Source organism: Nannobrachium achirus (genome assembly GCF_963921795.1).
Source record: "Nannobrachium achirus genome assembly, chromosome: 18".
In the NCBI taxonomy this organism is placed as follows: Eukaryota; Metazoa; Chordata; class Actinopteri; order Myctophiformes; family Myctophidae; genus Nannobrachium; species Nannobrachium achirus.
In genome coordinates, this window is record NC_137825.1 from 8,741,073 (window position 1) to 8,761,006 (window position 19,934).

A 19,934-nucleotide genomic window follows, 5' to 3' on the forward strand; every position below is an offset into this window, starting at 1 on the left:
CTTAAAGGCCGGATGACAGCCAAAGAAGTTTAACATTATGATACAGTAGGTCACGTGGTCTTTCTCCAAACAGTCTGAAAAGGAGGCGGGCCGTATCAGTTAGTAGTGAGTGTATACTTCGTCCGTCGTGCGGTGCCGCGCACAACGTGATGCGTTGTTGTTAGCTCGCCGCACCGCACGGCTATTTTCGACAGTTATTGTGTTTGTACACACACACCCACGTGCGCGAAAGCACACACACACAGGCTACACACACAGAGTGTATGAGCCACGGACCTCCTCTGCGGAGGAGGAGATCGCTGGACCCTCGTTCTAGGTCAGGTGCTCCAGTCAGGTTTAGGGGAAGAGACAGCAGGGTATGGCCGACAAAACCGTCTCAGGGACGGGGAGAAGCGTGTTGGACCCTCGTAACTAATATCTGACACCTTTTTTGAAGAAGACTTGTATTTTTTTACCGGTATAACCATTGATTTTATAGCGAATGCTGTATAATTTTTACCCCTAGAACTGATAGTTTTAACCCTCTAAGGCCCGCATTAAGAAATACTTGAAATAAAAAATTGAAAAAAATCAGATGGTGTTGTAGGAGTCCTATTAACTCATTCTGAGCCCCAGACATTAACGGATTATAATGTCCAAAGTGCCTCCTTCAGGTCCCATTCACTTGCGTTGTCTTATTTTGAAGGCCAGAAGTCCAACGCGCAATCACTTCCGGTCTGACGTCATCGGATCGTGCGCCGGAACCGATGCGTGTCCACGTGGAGTTGTGTAATGGCCGACCGGGAGCTTTTATAACTGTGTAACATAAGCGAGCATCTGCCTCCATCCTAGCTTCTAAAGTGTAGTTTTGAGATAATGGACATTAAAGATGAGATCCCCCGTCCACCTCAATGTTATGGGATGACTATTTTGTGCTCGTGGAGCCGTGATGATGACAAATCAGCGCCGGATTTCGTCTCCGGAGCTTCGGCCAAGTACTAGGTATTTTTACTCGCCGTTACAGTAATATATTACTTTTCACGCGACATCGCGTGAATGGCACTATTAATACTCTATTACTTTTCACGCGACATCCCGTGAAAGGCACTGATTGAGTTAAGAGGAAAATGTAATGTTTTTTTCAAAAAAATGTTTTTGTAAGATTTTATAGCCATAAATCAAAAATCATAAATCATGCTCTAATTTACATATGGGGGATATTTTTCACAATAATAACATATGTACATGTTCTAGACATTCTAATGATCACCAAAAAAAATAGTACAGGCATTTTACTTATGTTTTTGTGAGGTATAGCTTCCATGAAAAAGTGAGATGTTGTTCGTCAAAACTCTGGAATTTCAGCGGGTGTGGCGGGTGTGAATGTCAGCCCCTGTGGGGGGTATTTATATGCAAATATTGTGGCCAATGGCATTGTAATACTAAACAATAGAATCCAATGGTGGTGTTTAGGTGGTAGGGGGAGCTAAAATAAAATGATTTAAACCTTTTTTTGGATAAAATACAAACGTTGTAATATTACAACCGTGGGCCTTAGAGGGTTAAAGTTGGTTTTGAAAGTCGGAAACACACCTCGGACAGCTTTTGTTGGGGCAGTTTCAAAAGATAATGATATGGATACAGAAAGTATCCATATCATCTGTACAGAAAGTACTACTTTCAGTACAGTAACTACAATAAATTAATTTTATTGGGTAATTTAACATGGGGGTACATGACATCATTAAAAAAATTGGCTAATTTGATAGCCTTAATTAGCTGTTTTGGCCGTGTCACCCGACCTTCAAGATTTTGTGTTTGTTTTTTTAATAGCCGACACAATGTTTTCCCGGTTTTAATCAAATAATCAAGAAGCGTGTTTTTTTTTCTCCACCAGAACAAGAGGCAGAGATTATATGTTTTCGCCCTGATAGGTTCGTTAGATGGACTATCTTTTGACTATAATGACTATAATATAATATTTATAATCAATTAAACCAATATGTTCGATTAACTGTCTCATCTGCGTGAAATTCAGTCATCCATGAGTAGATCTGAGATGAGCAGGCCGTCTGTTTGAATCACTGCTAATCAGGTCACATCTGTGAAGGAATCGGAGGGATTGAAACGTCTGGATGTTTATCGCACCCTTAAGCTCATCGTTATACCAGAAAGAAGTGGTCTTCAAACACTCTCCTGTCAAGGACCCCCCAATGAATATGGGTTTGAAAATATTAGTGTGCCAGACATAAAAGATTTGGATAGTTTAAAGGACCAGGTCACCTCCGGGACAACCAGATCTTATTTTAGTATTTCAGCCGATTTCAGCATGCTACAACTGGTCATACTGTATGATGCAAAATGCATCATATGACCAGTTGTAGCATGCTGAAATACTAACATATCTAAAAACACAGATTGAACACAAAAAATAATTCAGGATTGTGTTGATCGTGTCCCACATAACAATAAAATAAGATCTGGTTGTCCCAGAGGTGACCTGGTCCTTTAAAAACAATATTCATTATGAGCTTGTAGATATGCTATATTTTCAAATAGTCAGGGTTAATACATGAACCTGATTCTACAAATGATTTCTAAATCAGTTCTCACACTTTCAACATGTTTCAAAAATGTAAAAAGTAAGCTTGTACTGTACAGTAATCTACAGTATATCTGCTATTTGTTAACACATTCCCCGCCATTTAACAATACCTTCGTACTCTACCATGCCTCCAGTCTCCATAGACTTCCATGTAATTCATAGTGCACGGATCATGCACACCCATGCCTAGATAATGCACCACGTGTGTCCACATTGCTCACAGCTTTCAAACAAAAAAATCCGAATGGAAATCCGTTCAGGCATTCATGAGATAGAAGCCATTATGTTTTCCTAAAATGTAAACAAAGATGGCTGCCATGTTTGATAGATGGGGTTGCTATGGGGGTTAAACATGCAATTTCGCGATTTCTATCATGCCTACTACATTTTTTGGGGTCAAAAACATTTTTTTTTTCAAAATGGCGGAAATTCTCAGGACTATCGGGCCTGGCAGGGAAAGACATTGAAATAATCTCGGGACTATCGGGCCTGGCATGCAATGAGTTAATAGCCAACGCAGAAATCTAAAATGAAACGGATGCTTTCCTGCTTTTAAATGGGTTAAAGTGGTTAAACAGATGTTTATGCCATGGGGACCCCCTAAATCCGCCTCAAGGACCCCCTTGAGGGGTCCCCGGACCCCTACTTTGAGCACCACCGCCATACAAAGAACCGCTAAACATTAACATGACACAATGGATTTCTGTATTAAAAATATTAATAATACTTGTGGAAGAAGGAAGAAGAAGCAAGTCTCCACTTTAAAAGCAGGGAGAATGGCGTGTCTTAACAATTTGAGCCAATTACCTCCATTGTGTGAACCTCTGCAGACCAGAGCTATCTGGGCACTCGCTCTGCCCGAGGCCTGCTGGCTTAGTTACACAGCCAGGAATGAGGTCACCTTATGGCAAATGGATTCATGAAATGAAGAATATTTCCCGTTAACGCGTTCAGCCCGGGAACGCCAAGCTGTGTCATCACCCTAGATTTTAACCGCTTCAAGCATTATTTCATGCCTTAACTATTACAAAAATAGCAGATCTGCAAGCTCACAGCGCGGCACCGAGTGCCGCGCTGCGAGCTTGTAGATCTGCCATTTTTGTTTTGTTTTATTTTATTGTAAGTATTTGTGCAAGTCTTTGAATATTTTGACCCGATTCTACAAGTGTCTTCTAAATCAGTGGTCCTCAAACTTTTTCATGTCAAGGACCCCTAAAATGACATGTATTTGGCCACGGATCCCCCCCCCCCATCTCAAAATATGTTGTTCCAGGGACCCCCTGCCCAGAACAAAAATTGTAGTTACAGAAGTTTGCATTGAAAGATTATATATTATTCAAAGATTTTCACACATTTCCAAGATTTTTCAAAAATAGCAGATCTACAAGCTCATAGCGGCGCTGTGAGCTTGTATATCTGCTATTTTTCAATAGAATAATTCAAGGTTTAAATGGGTTAAGTGGATTCTCCTTCTTCTTCTCCTCACATCACCCTCGGGCTGTTTACAGACTGCCGTACATTAACCAGGCTATTACTCTGACCATCTCTGCATCGCTATCCGTCTCTCTCTCTCTCTCTCTCTCTCTCTCTCTCTCTCTCTCTCTCTCTCTCTCTCTCTCTCCTCTCCAACGCGGAGTTTGGCTGATGCATCATCATCACGATACACCCGCGACAGCCAGGAGAAACGAACGGCTCGCTTTTTAGTTCGGTCAAAGTCGTTACGGTGTCAAGACAGCCTGGATTTGATCAAAGACTCTCGGTTTTAAACGTATCGCTTCAGAGTTGATTCAGATTTAACTTTAGATAGAAAAGTTATCATGTTGAAACATTGTTGCATTAAAGTGGCATGTTTTTATTTTCTAAATGGTCAGTGTGCCGTGATGTCAACATGCATTTTAATGACATCCCATCAGAATTCGGACGTATTTTGAATGTCAGGACATTGTTATAACGATCTCAGTTAGACTAACCCACCAATTTCCCTCCCCAGTCAAAGTTCCGAATGTTTATCAATGTAAAACATACGTGCAGTATGTCATTTGATGCAAATTAGGTGACTTAATTTAATTGAAACAATATTTATCTCTCACACTTTTGCCAGTGTGCCAGTGATCACCCTCTCCCCTGTGCCAGTGTGCCACCTGTGCCTAAGGTTGCCTACCCCTGTACTAATTAATGTGACACAGAGGTTGCCTCCGGTTTCAAAGGTAAAACAACTTTTAGGTGGCACCAGGTCTAAATGGGCTAACAAATGCAATAATAAATGAATCTAGTTTGAGATGACCAAACCTTGCCTACTCAATGATGTCGTTGCTAGGCAGGTTTCTGAACTGTCCACGGCCCTCCCTCCTCTGAGACACAGCGAGCAATGAGCGTTGGTGAGCAACGATTATACCAACATAGGTCGAAAATATATCTTAAAGTGCTTAAGAGTTGTGACCTTTCAACAGTAGCTCTCAGCACTCTGCGCGCAAAGGAGGCCGTCTCACTTAGCCTTGATGAAGTGCCATTATTGTGTGTTTTAGTCTGGGTCCAGTGAAGGTCACAGCATTGATCAGGTGGTCAGACTTACTGGATTCCTTTGGAGTGATAAAAAGATGCTATTCTAAACCGTAATGCACAGAGGAGTCACAGACATCGGGGCGACAGTGCGGCTCCAAAAGACTATAAGATCCATGCTTTGTGGCGAAAATAGCCGATCTGCAAGCTCACAGCAAGCATGTGGCTACATGGAATCGAACCGCCAGCCTCAAGGGCGCTTTGGGTGGCACGGTGGTAAAGTTGCTGCCCGCCACCCTGGAGGCTGGCGGTTCGAATCCACTGCAGTACATTTGGCTTGGACGAGTTTGAGTCTGTGTTTGAGGGAGGGAAGGGAACAAGACTACAAGGGCTTTTTTGGGGGTGTTCCTTTTAGGCGGGGTGTTTGACTGTACTTGTGCAGTACTACATTTGTATTTTATTTTTTTACTGTACTTGTACTGTTCTTAATTTTTGTCTAATACAATATTCAGTCAATCAAGAGCTTGTAGATCAGCTATTTTAATTTTTTTGGGGGTATTTGTTGCATTCCTAAAACAAAAATGTGATTATAGTAAATTTACATTTTGGGGTGAACTACTCCTTTAATGCATACCGCAAAAAGAAAACGTATAGCTTACACAGTGTGGTTTGGGTCTACTTCACTATGTCATTATCTTGCGTTTCTCATTTTCCCCCTGCTGACCAGAATGCCATATGAACAGCAAATACTTTTGAAGGACAGAGTTATAGAATGAATGGAATAACAATCCTAACACACATCACCAACACAATCTGTTAATACAACCTTCAGACAGAAATGAACCAACCGCTGGTCAGCCACTGAGATGGTATGAATATCAATGTGTATAATATAACATCATGAAATACATTCAACCCTGTTTCGCCCTTCAAATCCTTCCATGAACTCATGTTTGCTGCATCTCTGTTCACGTTCACTTTAGCACTGGGCGAATACGGACAGTATGACATCAATATCGAGATTGTGATGATGTTGTGGGTAGAGAAATGTCATATCACGATTATTGTGACCAAAGAAATTGCGATTTATGATATTAACCCGATAATCAAAATCCATTATCCTGGGGCGGAACATTTGCCAAAAGAAAATAGCTGATCTACAAGCTCACAACGCGTCGCAACATGTAATAGAGAGTGAAAAAAAAAGACTGTATCAAGTACGTACTGTATATTATAAGTACGTTTTAGGGGGTTTAAATGGTATTGTATATGCAGCTCTGCAAATTGATGGTGAATTGATCCCAGTGCATGACGGAGGACGATTTCACGATAAATTAAATCTCCACTATATGATTATCGTTTTTTTTATCATGATAAAACGATAATATCGCTTATCATGCCATCCCTAGCAAACAATAGCAGCAAAACAATGGGACAAACACAGGCAAGAAGACTCATAAAAACAATAACAAAAGTGAATGCTATGAAAGTAGATTAGAAAATAATTCCAAGCAGATCATTACACAACAGAGCGTGATTAAATGGATTTGAACCGTGGCATTTAAACACGTTTTAGAATGCTTTTGAAGGGCATTCCAGTGAGTTGGGAGCAATTAAAAGAATAAGATAGAATAGAAATACTTCATTGATCTCCTGAAAGGGAATTAAGAGGCACTGCCTCTCATCAGAAAATCACATCCAAGGTGATACGAGCTGGCAGTGCCCAGAGGTGGAAAAAGTATTCACTTGTTTTACTTAAAAAGGTGGTGCCTTAGTTTTGTCTTTTTTTTCTGTTTTGCATGTGTCTATGGAGTTTACTTAGTTACTTTACATCACTGCGACCTGCCCACCTGATTGACGCCTGCGAGAAAGAAAAAAATAGGATTTGCCCAACTCGGCGCCCCCTAGGGATCTGAAGTGAAAGTAAAGTCATTAGACCATCACATCCTGTAACAGCTTTCATTTTTCCAAGACAACGTCTCGTCTCAGCCGCCCCAACAACAACAACAACAGAGAGACTGTTGCACTCCATTATCCTCTGGAAAACAAGGACCGGAGCACGGGGTCCTGATCCATCATCAGCCTGAGGCACAGCTTCTAATCCAAAAGGCCTTCCTGAAGGAGCTGTCCAGCACCGTGGTGCTGAATTATTACACCAGTCTTTGTGGTTCCTTTTGCCAGATCGGACCTGGGAAAGACTGCTTTCAGTATCAGTGCACCTGATTCTGAGAAACTCTTGCAACAAGATCTTAAACCTGCAAGACCCGAATTAATTTCTACTGGCCAAAAAAAAAAAAAAAGAAAAAAAAAATCAGATGGTGTTGTAGGAGTCCTAATCACAGGAAAATGTAATTTAAAAAAAATAATGTTTTTGTAAGGTTTTATAGCCATAAATCCTAAATCATGCTCTAATTTTCATTTTGGGGATATTTTTCACAATATTAACATATGCACGTGTTCTAGACATTCTAATGATCACGAAAAAAATATTACAGGCATTTTACTTATGTTTTAGTGAGGAATAGCTTCAGTTAAAAAGTGAGATGTTGTTCATCCAGATGCTAGAATTTCAACTTCTCTGGGAGGTGTGAATGTCAGTCTCTGTGTGGGGTATTTATATGCAAATATCGTGGCGAATGGCATTGTAATACTAAACAATAGGATTTAATGGTGATGTTGATGTGAAAAAAGAACAGGAAAACTAATTATAACATTTTTTTTTAAATGATTTAAAAAATGTTGCCAAAAAGCAACGCTGGGCCTTGCAGGGTTAAACCGAATACCTTAGCATCCATTGGCCACTTTATGAATTTTCTTAATAAGCATGCATTACCTGTATGCAAGTCGCATCGAACCCACTGATTGTTGTAAACATTATTGTTTGACTTTGTTGTTCTTATGTTATCTATGTGTGTTATTTATAATTATGTGTGTGATCTTGGCTTCATTGCAAGTGAGGGTCTCAATCAACAATCTCTCTTTTATTTTAGCCCATTTAGACATGTAAAATACCTAAAGATGTCTTCTAAATCCTAAAGGTTTTCTGAAAAACGTATGTTTCTATGATCAGTGGTGCTCAAACCTTTTAATGTCGGGGACCCCTAGAAATATATGTGTTTGGCCGCTGACCCCCATTTCAAAATAGTTCTTTCCATGGGGTTAGAAGCAAAGATTTACAAACTTTTGCGTTATACAGATCCTTCTCAAAAAATTTGAATATTGTGTGAAAAAGCATTGCAGATGCCCTAGCACCCCAAATCATAACCGACTTCGGAAACGTCCCACTTGACTTAAAGCTACTCTGACTTCAGAAGGTTGACATTTCTCTATTATAAATCCTTGTTTTGAGTGGTCTCGTGTAATATTGTAATATTTGAAATATGGACTTTTGATATTCATGAGATGTATGCCATAAAAATTCAAAATTGTAACAAAAAAAGGTTTGGAATAATTCACTGAATGTGCAATGTATCTAGAATATATGAAAGTTTCAAGAAATATATGAAAGTTTCAAGACAATTTACTTTTACACAATATTCTAATTTTTCGAGAAGGATCTGTATATATAAAATGGCAGATGTACAAGCTCAAGCTTGTATATCTGCTATGTTTTAATAACTAAGCATTAAATAACGGTTAAAGTAGTTAAAATCTAACGTAACAAAGATGCATTCCTCGTTAAATAGAGGTTGAATGAAACTTCCTCACAGCACTGGTGTTAAAACTAAATAAGACACGCTCTGCTGTTCAGAGTTTTCACTGTTCAACGTCCACAACATTCCGTCTCACATGATTTCAGAGCCAGGAGCCAAATTAAACTTCCAAGGCAGGCAGAAGCAACTTGAATAAACATTATCAACGCTGTCTGTCCGACACAGCTGAATACAACCCACTGTGTCTGTCTGGTAAACAAAATAATTCTCCATTTCACCCCCAGAGCGCCGGTCCATCACCAACCTCACTGTGACCCCAGACAGTGCTTTCAGTCTCTATAACTCTCTGGTGTGTTCCGTTCCACTTAACCCATTCAGAACGGGTACACATTATTGTGTATCATTATTTTATGCTTTAACTATTGAAAAACAGCAGATATACAAGCTCACAGCGCGGCACCGAGTGCCGCGCTGCGAGCTTGTAGATCTGCTATTTTTGAAAAATCGTGAAAATTTGAATTTTGAACCGATACTATAAGTGTCTTTTGAATCCTTCTAAGATTTTTTTGAAAAACCTATGTTTCTATGTCAGCAATCTGGCCAGCCATCGTCAAAGAAAATGTCCTTTTCACTTAACTGGAGCTCAGTTAGGCTGTTCTTGAGAGACTGCTGTGTTAGTGGTTCTCAAACCTTTTCATGTGAAGGACCCCCAAAATGATATTTATTTGGCCACGGACGCACATCTCAAAATATTTAGTTCCAGGGACCCCCCAGAAGCAAAATTTGAGTTACAAACGTTCGCTTTGAAAATACATATATTCAAAGATTTGCACACATTTTCATGACTTTTTCAAAAATAGCAGATCTACAAGCTTGCAGCGCGGCACTCGGTGCCGCGCTGTGAGCTTGTATATCTGCTGTTTTTCACTGGTTAAAGCATTCAATAATTCTAGGCCTGAATTATTTAACCTTGGTCCAAGGCAGGGCAGCCCACACTGTTTTGACTAAGTTTTAAAATGACCAGCTCAAGAAGATCTCAAATATATTAAGTATAACATATAGGATGGTCCACAACAGAGGTGGAAGAAAGTACTCAGATTTCTTTAAATAAGTAAAAGTATCAATACTGCAATGTATTAAAGTACAAGAATTAAAGATTTACGTGAGTAAAAGTGCAAAAGTATTGGTATCAAAATACACTTAAAGTACACAAGTAGAAAGTAATGATTATGCAAGAATATTCCATTTCAGTTTTAAAATGTATAAAATTATATAAAAAAAAAAAAAAAAAACAGCTTGTAGATCATCTATTTTCAAAAGGCCAAAATATAGAAGTGGTTAATGTATGTTTTGTAATAATCTAAATCTACAAAGTAACTATTAAATAAAGCTTTCTAATAGTTGTAGTGGAGTAGAAGTAAAAGTACTAACAATTGGAAACACTCCAGCAAAGTTAAAAACACCTGATCATTTTATTTAAAGGGGCACTCCACCACTTTTCAACCTATGTTCATATAATTGGTCCTCACTCAAAAATAGCTTTTTTTTTTTTTTTTTTTCTCAGAGGAGGGCTGTGGGCAGGTCAGAAACCCATCGTCTTGTGACATCATCGATTGCCAATCCAGCTTATAGAAACTGCAGGCTTTCTATTCCTGAAAAGTTTCAGGAATTTTTCTTTCAAAAATATTGATTACATTTCTTTTTTGGAAAATGATGATGTCACAAGACGATGGATTCTGAACTTCCCACAGCTCTCCTAGGAGACTTGGACTAAGTAGAAAAGAATTGTGATATTTTATCATGAACATTAGTGAGGACCTATTATATGAAGACAGGTTGAAAAGTGGTGGAGTGCCCCTTTAAGTACAGTACGTGAGTAAATGCACTTCTACCACCTCTATTCCCTGCTAGCTGAGCCATAAGTATAAAGACCTATCAGGACGGTTTGTCCTGCTGCGTACGTTTCCATTTCTTATTGTCAATAAAAGCCTAATGAAGAAGGTAGGAGCAGTGAGATGGAGTTCACCGTGTGAAGGTTGCTGAACAAACACACCATTGTCCCGTTGTTATTGTTGCATTAACCCGGAGCCACCTTAACGTCACACACCTTTCATTAACCCTGAAACAACCTAGCGTCACACACCGTTTATTAACCCTGAAACAACCTAGCATCAGACACCGTTTCAGTCATCAAGGTTGGCTGGACATTGTGGCATTACTGCTACATTAACCCCCCCGATTCACCTCAAACATCAAGCCTTAATGTGTATGCCTGTCGCACGTGCCGAAAATAGTCGACCTACAAGCTCACAACGCGTTGCAGACGCGACACTTGTAAGGTCGGCTATTTCTTTATTTGATAGACTGGAAAATGGCTTTACTGCCTTTATTGATAGACTGGAAATGGGAAGAGAGATGGGGAGTGACACACAGCAAAGGTCGTCGAGATTGGGATTCGAACCTGCTACACGCAGGAGCAGGAGCCCCAAGGTCAGATATGTACCAAACGGGTCTCGCAAAATCATCACACGACACTCCTCTGTCTCAATGCGGGAGATCCGTAAATACCTTGTTTTCCCTTTAGCCTATCACAGCACGCACCCCTCTCACAGGTTCAACTACACAACACCCCCCCCCCCCCCCCCCCCCCAAAAAAAAAACAAAAACAAAATCATTGTCTGTGTCCTTCTCCCCCTCCTAAATCACATGTTTCCTCCTGGCTCCTCTGTGCTCCGTGCACCTTGACCTTGTCTCAAGGCCAAGGATCCACTCCTTTCCACAGCCAGCGAGATGTTTGTTCACATTCCTCTGTTGTCAATAAAGGATGTAGCCTATAATATGCAAGGCAGGGCTTCACAAGTGTTTCGATGCCAATGACACCTATAGCTGTAACCTCGAGCCCCCCCCTCTCCCCTCTTTTCCAATCCTGTCACCTGACCAGCTGGGGGTCCACAGCACAGCCCCACCCCCCCCCCCCCCCCCCTCCCCACACCCACTTTGAAAACCTGAGGATCAAGAGTGTCAAAACTCACCACAACAGTTCCATTGACCTGTTTGTTATTTTCGTGTATTGTTTGGCTGTGTGTCCACCTGAGCAGCAGTGTTAAGATGAATAGCCCTGCTGCTGCGTGCAGGCTGAGGCCACCGGGCAGCAAACACCACGGCAAACACAACACCCAGACATCTTCCTCACAAATCTGTGCAGCTGGCGGATATGAGCACTCCCAGCATGCAGCAAAACTACAGCCATTAAAGCATGACTTCACCCATTTTCAACCTATCTTGGGTAAATTCATTTTGCTGACTTGACTGTGGAGATACTGTGTACAGATTTGCGTGATTTTAGGCCAAAGTCTGTAGGAGCAGTGTCCAATAATGTGTCTTGCAAGAATCGGCTTCATGGTGGTGCTAGAAGAGGGCCATGTGAGAAAATGGTGGGGGTTGTGGTTTGGCAGCCAAGGAGTGTGTGTGTGAAGTTTGGTATGGATAGGGGCAACGGTGGTAGAGATATGAGTAGGGCAAAAGTGTGACTTGTGACTGTATGACTGACAGACAGCCGGTGGAGGTTTTGATAGTAAATGTGCTATTAATCAATAAATAAATCATCTGTAATCTGTTGAAACTATGCAAACTAAAAAGAAGCAGAAACAGGCTGCCTGGTCAACAAATCTAGTGATTTTCTTTAAAATCCACCACTTCCACTGCCACCGACAAAACGGCCATCAGCTCTTTATTAATCTCTCAAGAACAGATTCTCTGAAAAAAACAGAGTGGGCGCTGTTTTTCCCTTTTCTTCGACAATGGCTGGCCAGCCAGATTGGCTCATTATCAACCAGCTCACGGAAGATCTGATCCCCAAAATCTGTCCTAGTAAACGAGCACTCCTCCCGTCGGTGGCACTATAGCAGCCATTAGGTAAAGAAAAAGCGAGGCGTCAGACCTGTCATTATCACTTTGAGAGAGCGGAGAGGCAAACAGCACTGAATGACTGCCTTTTATATTATATATATATAGAGCAGGTCTGACCTGCAGATAAAGAGGCTTTGGGGACTGAGTGATAATGGGAGGCTGAGAGCTGGAGAACCTTGCAGACTGCAGCACAAAATGGAAACCGCTGACAGAACCAGCACATTTGGCACCTGTATATCTACATGTGGTCACTTAAGCCACAGACTGTCAACCTTTTCAAATTGCATGGTCCCTCCCAGTTTGATATGCATCGAGACCTCCATTTGATACCTTTTTTTTTAATCTGTGGGACTCCAAATAGTGCTTCGAGAAATTGTATGGATACCAGGTAAACCATGAACCTAGCATCTGTCTAAACATGCTATTTAAATGACAATCTGTATAATTGAAACTATAGAATATCAGGTAAACAATGAACCTAGAATCTGTCTAAATGACAAATTAATTTAAAAATAAACAGACCTAAGAAACAAAACATGAAAACGAGTGACCAAGATATATCTGCATAGAAGCCATATGTTGGTCAGTCACTGGCATCAATTGAGAGAGAATGTGTAATAAAAGGGGTACAGGGAGAGTCTGAAGAGCTGAGTGCTGGGGGGTGAGGCGTAGTCGGTGGGGGCTACACGCTGCCATCCACAGTACAGTGATCCACCGACCCAACTGGTTAGATCAGGGTCGGCAACCCAAAATGTTGAGAGCCATATTTGACCAAAAAAAAAAAAAAAAAATCTGTCTGGAGCCGCAAAAAATTATGAAAGCCTTATATATCGTCGTTGTTGGGTAGAAACCTTGTATGTCCAAAACTTAGTTTTGTATTTATCATTCACAAAAATGAACTAAACTAGTGAAAACAGCCGATCTACAAGCACACAACGCCTCGCGGTGCGAGGCGTTGTGTGCTTGTAGATCTGCTGTTTTCACTACCTTTGTGCGTCAGTCTTGTATGATGAAGCAGGGCTTTAGGCCTACTTTGCAAAAAAGAAATATATATATATACAAATTTGAAACTTGGAGATACAAGGTTTCTGCCCGACAGTGACGAAAAAAAATCGTTGAAACAAAAAAATAATTTTTCCCACCCCATCTTTTTCCATTTTCATACATTTTTGAAAAAGCTCCAGGGAGCCACCAGGGTGGCGCTAAAAAGCTGCATGCAGCTCTAGAGCCGCGGGTTGCTGGTTGGATGATACCAGGCACGTGCACACATAGACATCAAACAGGGCTTGCTTGAGCCTCTATCCTTTTATGCGTCTGTAAAACGTGCCCTCTCCAGACCGTGAATGTAGTTTTTACTATGGTGAAAGAAATGCAAATGCCCTCTTTCCATGCCACACCTGATGCCTTGTCTGAAAATAGCAGACCCCCAAGCTCACAACGCTCACAAAGTTGTGAGCTTGGAGGTCTGCTATGTTCGATATTTTCACCAAAAGGCCTTTTTAGAGAGTTCAGCCCCTGCCCCTGCCATTCTCTGCACGTCCCTGGATGATACAAAATGACACCACTGAGCAGCGGTGATAGGCAGTCTCCTGGTAACCTCAGAACACCTAGATGTGTTCTACTCTCCCAACCAGCTCGAGCCAAACTCTCCGAGGTTTGTTGGTTTCTAAAGACGGTGTGATTTCACTGGTTCAGACCAGCAGGGCAGGGCAGCTGTTATCAAAGCATTGGCAGCAGACGAGGAGTTTGCACAAAGAAGTTGTCCCCCCCTAGTGATCATACCATGCATAAACACAAACTGTGTTGGACAGGATGATAGGATGAGGATGATATACAAAGCAAGAAGAAGACCGGTGTGTTAAAGCGATAAGAAACTTTTGGTGGATAAAGCGATAGGAAGAAAGTTCTGACATGTGGATGGATTGATTTGGAGCGTGTAAAGGAGACAAATTAATGTATGAAACATCTTACCAGAGATGATGGGAGCCAAGTGCAGTATGTCTGACAGCCTACTGTTGACCGCTTCATAGGGGGACTCCTCCAACAGATCGTTGCCTGCATGATAGGAGCAGTGGACATCAATCAATAAACACATGGGCCAACGGGGCAGCGCGAGTGCACGTGTGCGTGTGCGTGTGTGTGTGTGTGTGTGTGTGTGTGTGTGTGTGTGTGTGTGTGTGTGTGTGTGTGTGTGTGTGTGTGATCTGTGACTCAGAGAGAGAGAGAAATAGAGAGACAAATAGAGATGAGGATAGATCATAGATAACAGATAGAACAGACAGATAGACAGATAGACAGACGGATAGATATAGACAGATAGACAGATAGCCAAAGTGAGAATCTGTATGACGTGTGTGCTTTTATTTTCATTTTATTAAGATAGCTGTTCATGAACTTGACAATTTCATTTCATGTCAGAACCCTCCAGATAAAAATGGGAATGAATATCTGTGTCTAACCCTTGGCATTGTCTGACATTGGTTTAGTCAAGCATGGATTCCTCTAGCGCAACGAAGAGACAGCACCCTGATATCACAATGAAATGAACGCATGAATGAAAACATATGTCAGTGTTTCTCAAATGGGGTACGTGGGGATAGTGCAGTTCGTACAGGAGAAATGGGAATATGTATTTTACTGCTGTGGGTTATGAGTCATGACCAAACTGACAGTCTTTGTGTGAACCTGCTAAACTGTAAATTGATACACCATGAAATTTCACTTTTCCTATTTTAAAACCTTTTTTTGGGGTCCCACTAGCACCTTGTGTTGTGTCTTTCTCTGGTTTTGGGAAGGTGGAGGTTAAAAGCATCCCACGGGTTCTCAAAACAGGCTGTCCAGATTTGCTGCCATCGATGACGTCATCGACGGCCGTTTAAAAAAAAAGAAATGCTCCGAGAGCCATTCAAAAATGAGAGGCTCTCTATTCAGGAGAGGTAATTTAGCCTCAAACCTTTTGAAAAACGTTTTTGGGACATAAACAATATGACATAAATACTTTTTAAATGCATGGTGCATCACCTTTAAACCAAATTACATCAATACCTTGACTCGTACACTTGTTATTGAATAGAAAGCAATGTTTATTTGCCATGGTATAAGCTAAATGCTGTAGTCAGGGGAAGGGGGTGCTTGGCATCAGAAATCAGTATAAGGGGGTACTGCAAACAACAAAGTTTGAGAACCACTGACATATATGGCATAAATGTAGCCAAACTGTGTCTAAATGTGGAGGCAGTGCATGTGTCACTCAGATGTAAAGCCCTAAATTAATACTCAGTTGCCGATAACATTTACAAAAACAAATATCGACTGCCCATCATTTATCCTTTAGTACAGTGGTTCTCAAAGTGGATTCCAGGGAATCTGTGGGTTCCTTTGGGGGGGGAGGGGGGAGGGTCTGAATTGCCCCATACAAGTCTGTAACTCTGACAGTGTACAAATGGAACCAAATGAACCCTAACGGGTTCATTTGGTTCCATTTGTACACTGTCAGAGTAAAAAGGGAGACCTTGAAATTTGAAAGTTTGAGAAACTGCCCTAATTAATAGTTTCCAATAGAATTTACACCAGTAAGACTCCCTAATCGGGAGATAAGCGACCGTCAGGTCACATGTATACACCGCTTTGCGTGATTTTAGGGCAAAATCTGTAGGAGCAGTGTCCAAAAATGTGTTCTAAAAAACCAGCCTGATGGTGGCGCTAGAAGAGGGCCATGTGAGAAATGAGGAGCCAAGTGTGTGTGCAAAGTTTGGCATGGATAGGGGGCAACGGTGGCGGAGATATGAGTAGGGGAAAAATGTGACGTGTGACGTGTGACGTGACTGACAGACTGACAGCCGGTGGAGGTTTTGATAGTAACTGCGACCTGATGGTCACAACAAATAAATATCGACTCCCTAATCATTCATTATGAAAAAATCAAACCTCGGTTCGAAGTGAAGCGGTGAATGTTTATTCCATGTGTTCTAGAGCTATGAAATCTGTATTCTAGATCTATATATTCTGTGTTCTAGATCTATACTTTCTATGTGCCAAACATATTCTTGATGTACGTGACAGATAAAACCTGTTCATTCTGGACTGGAATGACCATATATGGACATGAACGGGACACACAAAGCCACTCCTTGGAAGCGGCTTTCACCGCTTCAAAAACAAAGTCATCCTACCCTGCAGACTGTGGAAGATGCTCCAGTAGATCCTCAGGCAGTTCTTCTCCTTCTTCATGCCTCTCCTGCAGCGGCAGTGGTAGAGCGGGCTCTGCTTCATGGCGTCCATGGCCAGGCGGCACTCGCCCTGCGCCTCCGGGGCGGTGACCGCCGTCAGGTTGCTCTCCCCGCCCGCCACGCACTGCCTCATGGTGCGGTAGCGGCTGCTGCAGCCCGCCTCCCGCAGGCACTGCTCGCTGGCCCGCACGCAGTCCACGATGGGCCGGGCCGGGGGGAGGAGGTTAGGGGACCCTGGGGACCCGGGACCTCGGGAGGCTGTGGTTCGATCCCCCACCGCAACCTTTAGTGTGGATACCGAATCTATTGAGTTGACAGAAAGATTACAGGCTTAATGTAGAGAGATATGATTTTTTTGTGTTTATTTTACTTTTACGTTTATTTGATTGATTGATTGAAGTATTTATTAGAAGTTTGCATAGGAAAAGGTATACAGTTTCGTGACAGTAGGCCTACAGTTCACTGGTACAAGGTCAACTAAAAGGATAAGCTCATGAAAGCCAATCAATCAATCAATCAATCAATCAATCAGATTAGGCTTAATTTAGAAAGATATTACTTTTTTTGGGTGTTTATTTATTTTACTTTAGGTCCAGAGGTCTAAGCAGGTTTTATAGCCTACTAAGAAACTTGAATTATGTTAACCGACACAAGATAGTCAACTTTTTGAGCAGTTTTGGCAAATCAACTAAAAACTAAAATGGGCTGTGTTTCAAATCGCTTGAAGCACACGATATAGTGTAGCCAAAATTGCCTTACTGTAGATTAATAGCTCAAATGTCGGCAAAAACCTTAATAATTGAAAGTTCCATTCTGTTCATTCCGTATGGAACGTCTTTGCGCACTAAACCCTAACTGTGCATCAGTGTTTCTCAATCAAATTCCAAGGAATCTTCTTAACTCTGACACTATACAAATGGAACAGTTTACAGTTTAGACACTAACAAATGGAACCAAATGGACCCCTTATGGTCCATTTGGTTCCATAATGTGTACACTGTCAGAGTTACAGACCTGTACGGGTCCATTTAGACCCCCATAAAGGAACCCACAGAGTCCCTTTTTACAAGATAATTATGAGTAGAACTCGTCAGATTACTCACCCAACACGCACAACACAGTGAAAACAGCTGCTAAAACCATCGCGCTTCGAGGTGATGTAGCCTGTTGTATAGGCTGTAGTGTAACGTTGAACAAGTAGGGTTTTCAAAACGATCCAACAATAACATCCAGGCAGGTTATGTCCACAGTCAGATAGATCCGTGCCGCTGCTGCTGCTGCTTCGCGTTGCGCATTCTCTGCGTGCGTTAAGTTGCGATGCATTTCGGTAGATCCACACGCAATGAAGCGATCGGGAGATCCTCTCCCCAGTCCCCAGACAGACAGTAGTAGGTTACTGGATTCAAACTGGGAACGCTTGACTCTCCAACAGGCAGTTTAATTAACTGAACCGCAGATCAAGGACAGATCGTCCCACTCCAGCAGAGCTCCGGGAGCGTTGGTGGTCCGTGTCTGTGTCCCCGTGTCCCGCATCCACTGCGCTGCCCTGGTCCGGTCAACACCAAGCAACACACTGACTGCACAATGATCATAAGCTGTACCAAGGACGAGGATGCGGACCATGGACGCACGCACCACGGGGTCGCAAGAGAGCCAGTGGATGGTGGGGGAAACAAATCACAAATCAGCCGCCCGTCCGTGCGTAATGTTACTTTTCCAACATCGCCATTAACTCGGGTTTATCCTATTTGCCTTTGAAACAATAAACGTTCTTCGGAGTTGTATAAAAGCTGTCCAACGCGCTCTGAATAATAATAGTTTGTTTGTTTCGCCGGTAATGGTTTGGTTTGTTGTGTGGTGGTCCTGGTGGAGGATGTTGGAGGCTGATGATCCGCTCTCTCCAAAGCGTCCACGGTGAATGGAGAGCTCTTGGCTTTGGGAGACCGTGCGTCACAGCGCGTGTCCGCGGCGACGCGCTGATGAAGGTCGTGCGTGATGAGAAAGTTGCGTACGTACAGACAGACAGACAGACAGACAGACAGACAGACAGACAGACAGACAGACAGATACTTTGTGTCTGCGTTTTAAAAAGCACGGAATGATGATGGACTCTATCAGGCAAGATCAGGCTAATATCGACGCTTGTGACGCAAGTAAAAATAACAACAACCTTGTCATTAAAATGTGCATTGGTCGCGCAGGATAGCCTAACTATAGGTTAATGTCAATTGTTCTCAAACATGTTGAAGCTAATAGCTATCTGGCTGAAAATATTCTGTGCCAGGGACCCCCGAAATATAGGCTATGTGTTGTTACTTGTTAAAATGTTTCAAAAATATTCAAAAATGTTCACTTAAAAGCAGCGGCGGCCTTTAACCATGTTTCACCTGTTTCAATTGAAACGGGCCCCGGCGGCCAGGGGGGCCTCCGACTGCCGGTCAGTCTCAGTCCAAATGACGGTCAATGGGACTGACCGTCCTTCGGAAGCTCCCGTCTAGCAATGGGGCCCCCTTTCTCTGTCGCGCTGCCGTGCTGTTCGGCTTGGCGAGACGCGCGTTCCAGTTGGGGCAATTTGGGGGTCCATATCCTATGTTCCCCAGGTTCTATATCCCCAGGTTCTATGTTCCCCGTTTCCCCCCAAAAAGGTTCTATGTTCCCCAGGTTCTATGTTCCCCGCTTCCCCCCCAAAAAGGTTCTATGTTCCCCAGGTTCTATGTTCCCCGCTTCCCCCCCAAAAAGGTTCTATGTTCCCCAGGTTCTATGTTCCCCATCCGGGAGGCTCTCTCCATTCCGACATGTCGCCACTCCGAAATTGACTTCTTATTGTCGGAGTGGCGACACTCCCATAGGGGTTCGGTTTAGCGGGGAACATAGAACCTTTTTTTGTGGGGGTAAGTGGGGAACATAGAACATGGGGAACATAGGACCTTTTTTGGGTAAGTAGGGAACATAGAACCTTTTTTGAGGGGGTCAATGGGGAACTGTTACAATACTGCAGTATTATATTATTTGGGCTCTTGTACTGCTTGTCTTGTGTCCTGTTTCTGCAAGGTGGAGAGG

At 42.3% G+C, this 19,934-nt stretch overlaps 1 protein-coding gene across 1 annotated transcript in view; it reads right to left on the bottom strand.

Moving 5' to 3' along the window:
• Positions 1-19,934, bottom strand: part of LOC308302847 (GDNF family receptor alpha-1-like) — a gene marked incomplete at both ends in the record, with an annotated part of 127,567 nt that overhangs the window by 61,585 nt on the left and 46,048 nt on the right. The window contains 2 exons of the mRNA XM_080747165.1: positions 14,617-14,700; positions 16,818-17,177. Of these exons, the coding sequence (XP_080603291.1) occupies positions 14,617-14,700; positions 16,818-17,177 (444 nt within the window). The remainder of the gene's footprint in view (positions 1-14,616; positions 14,701-16,817; positions 17,178-19,934) is intronic.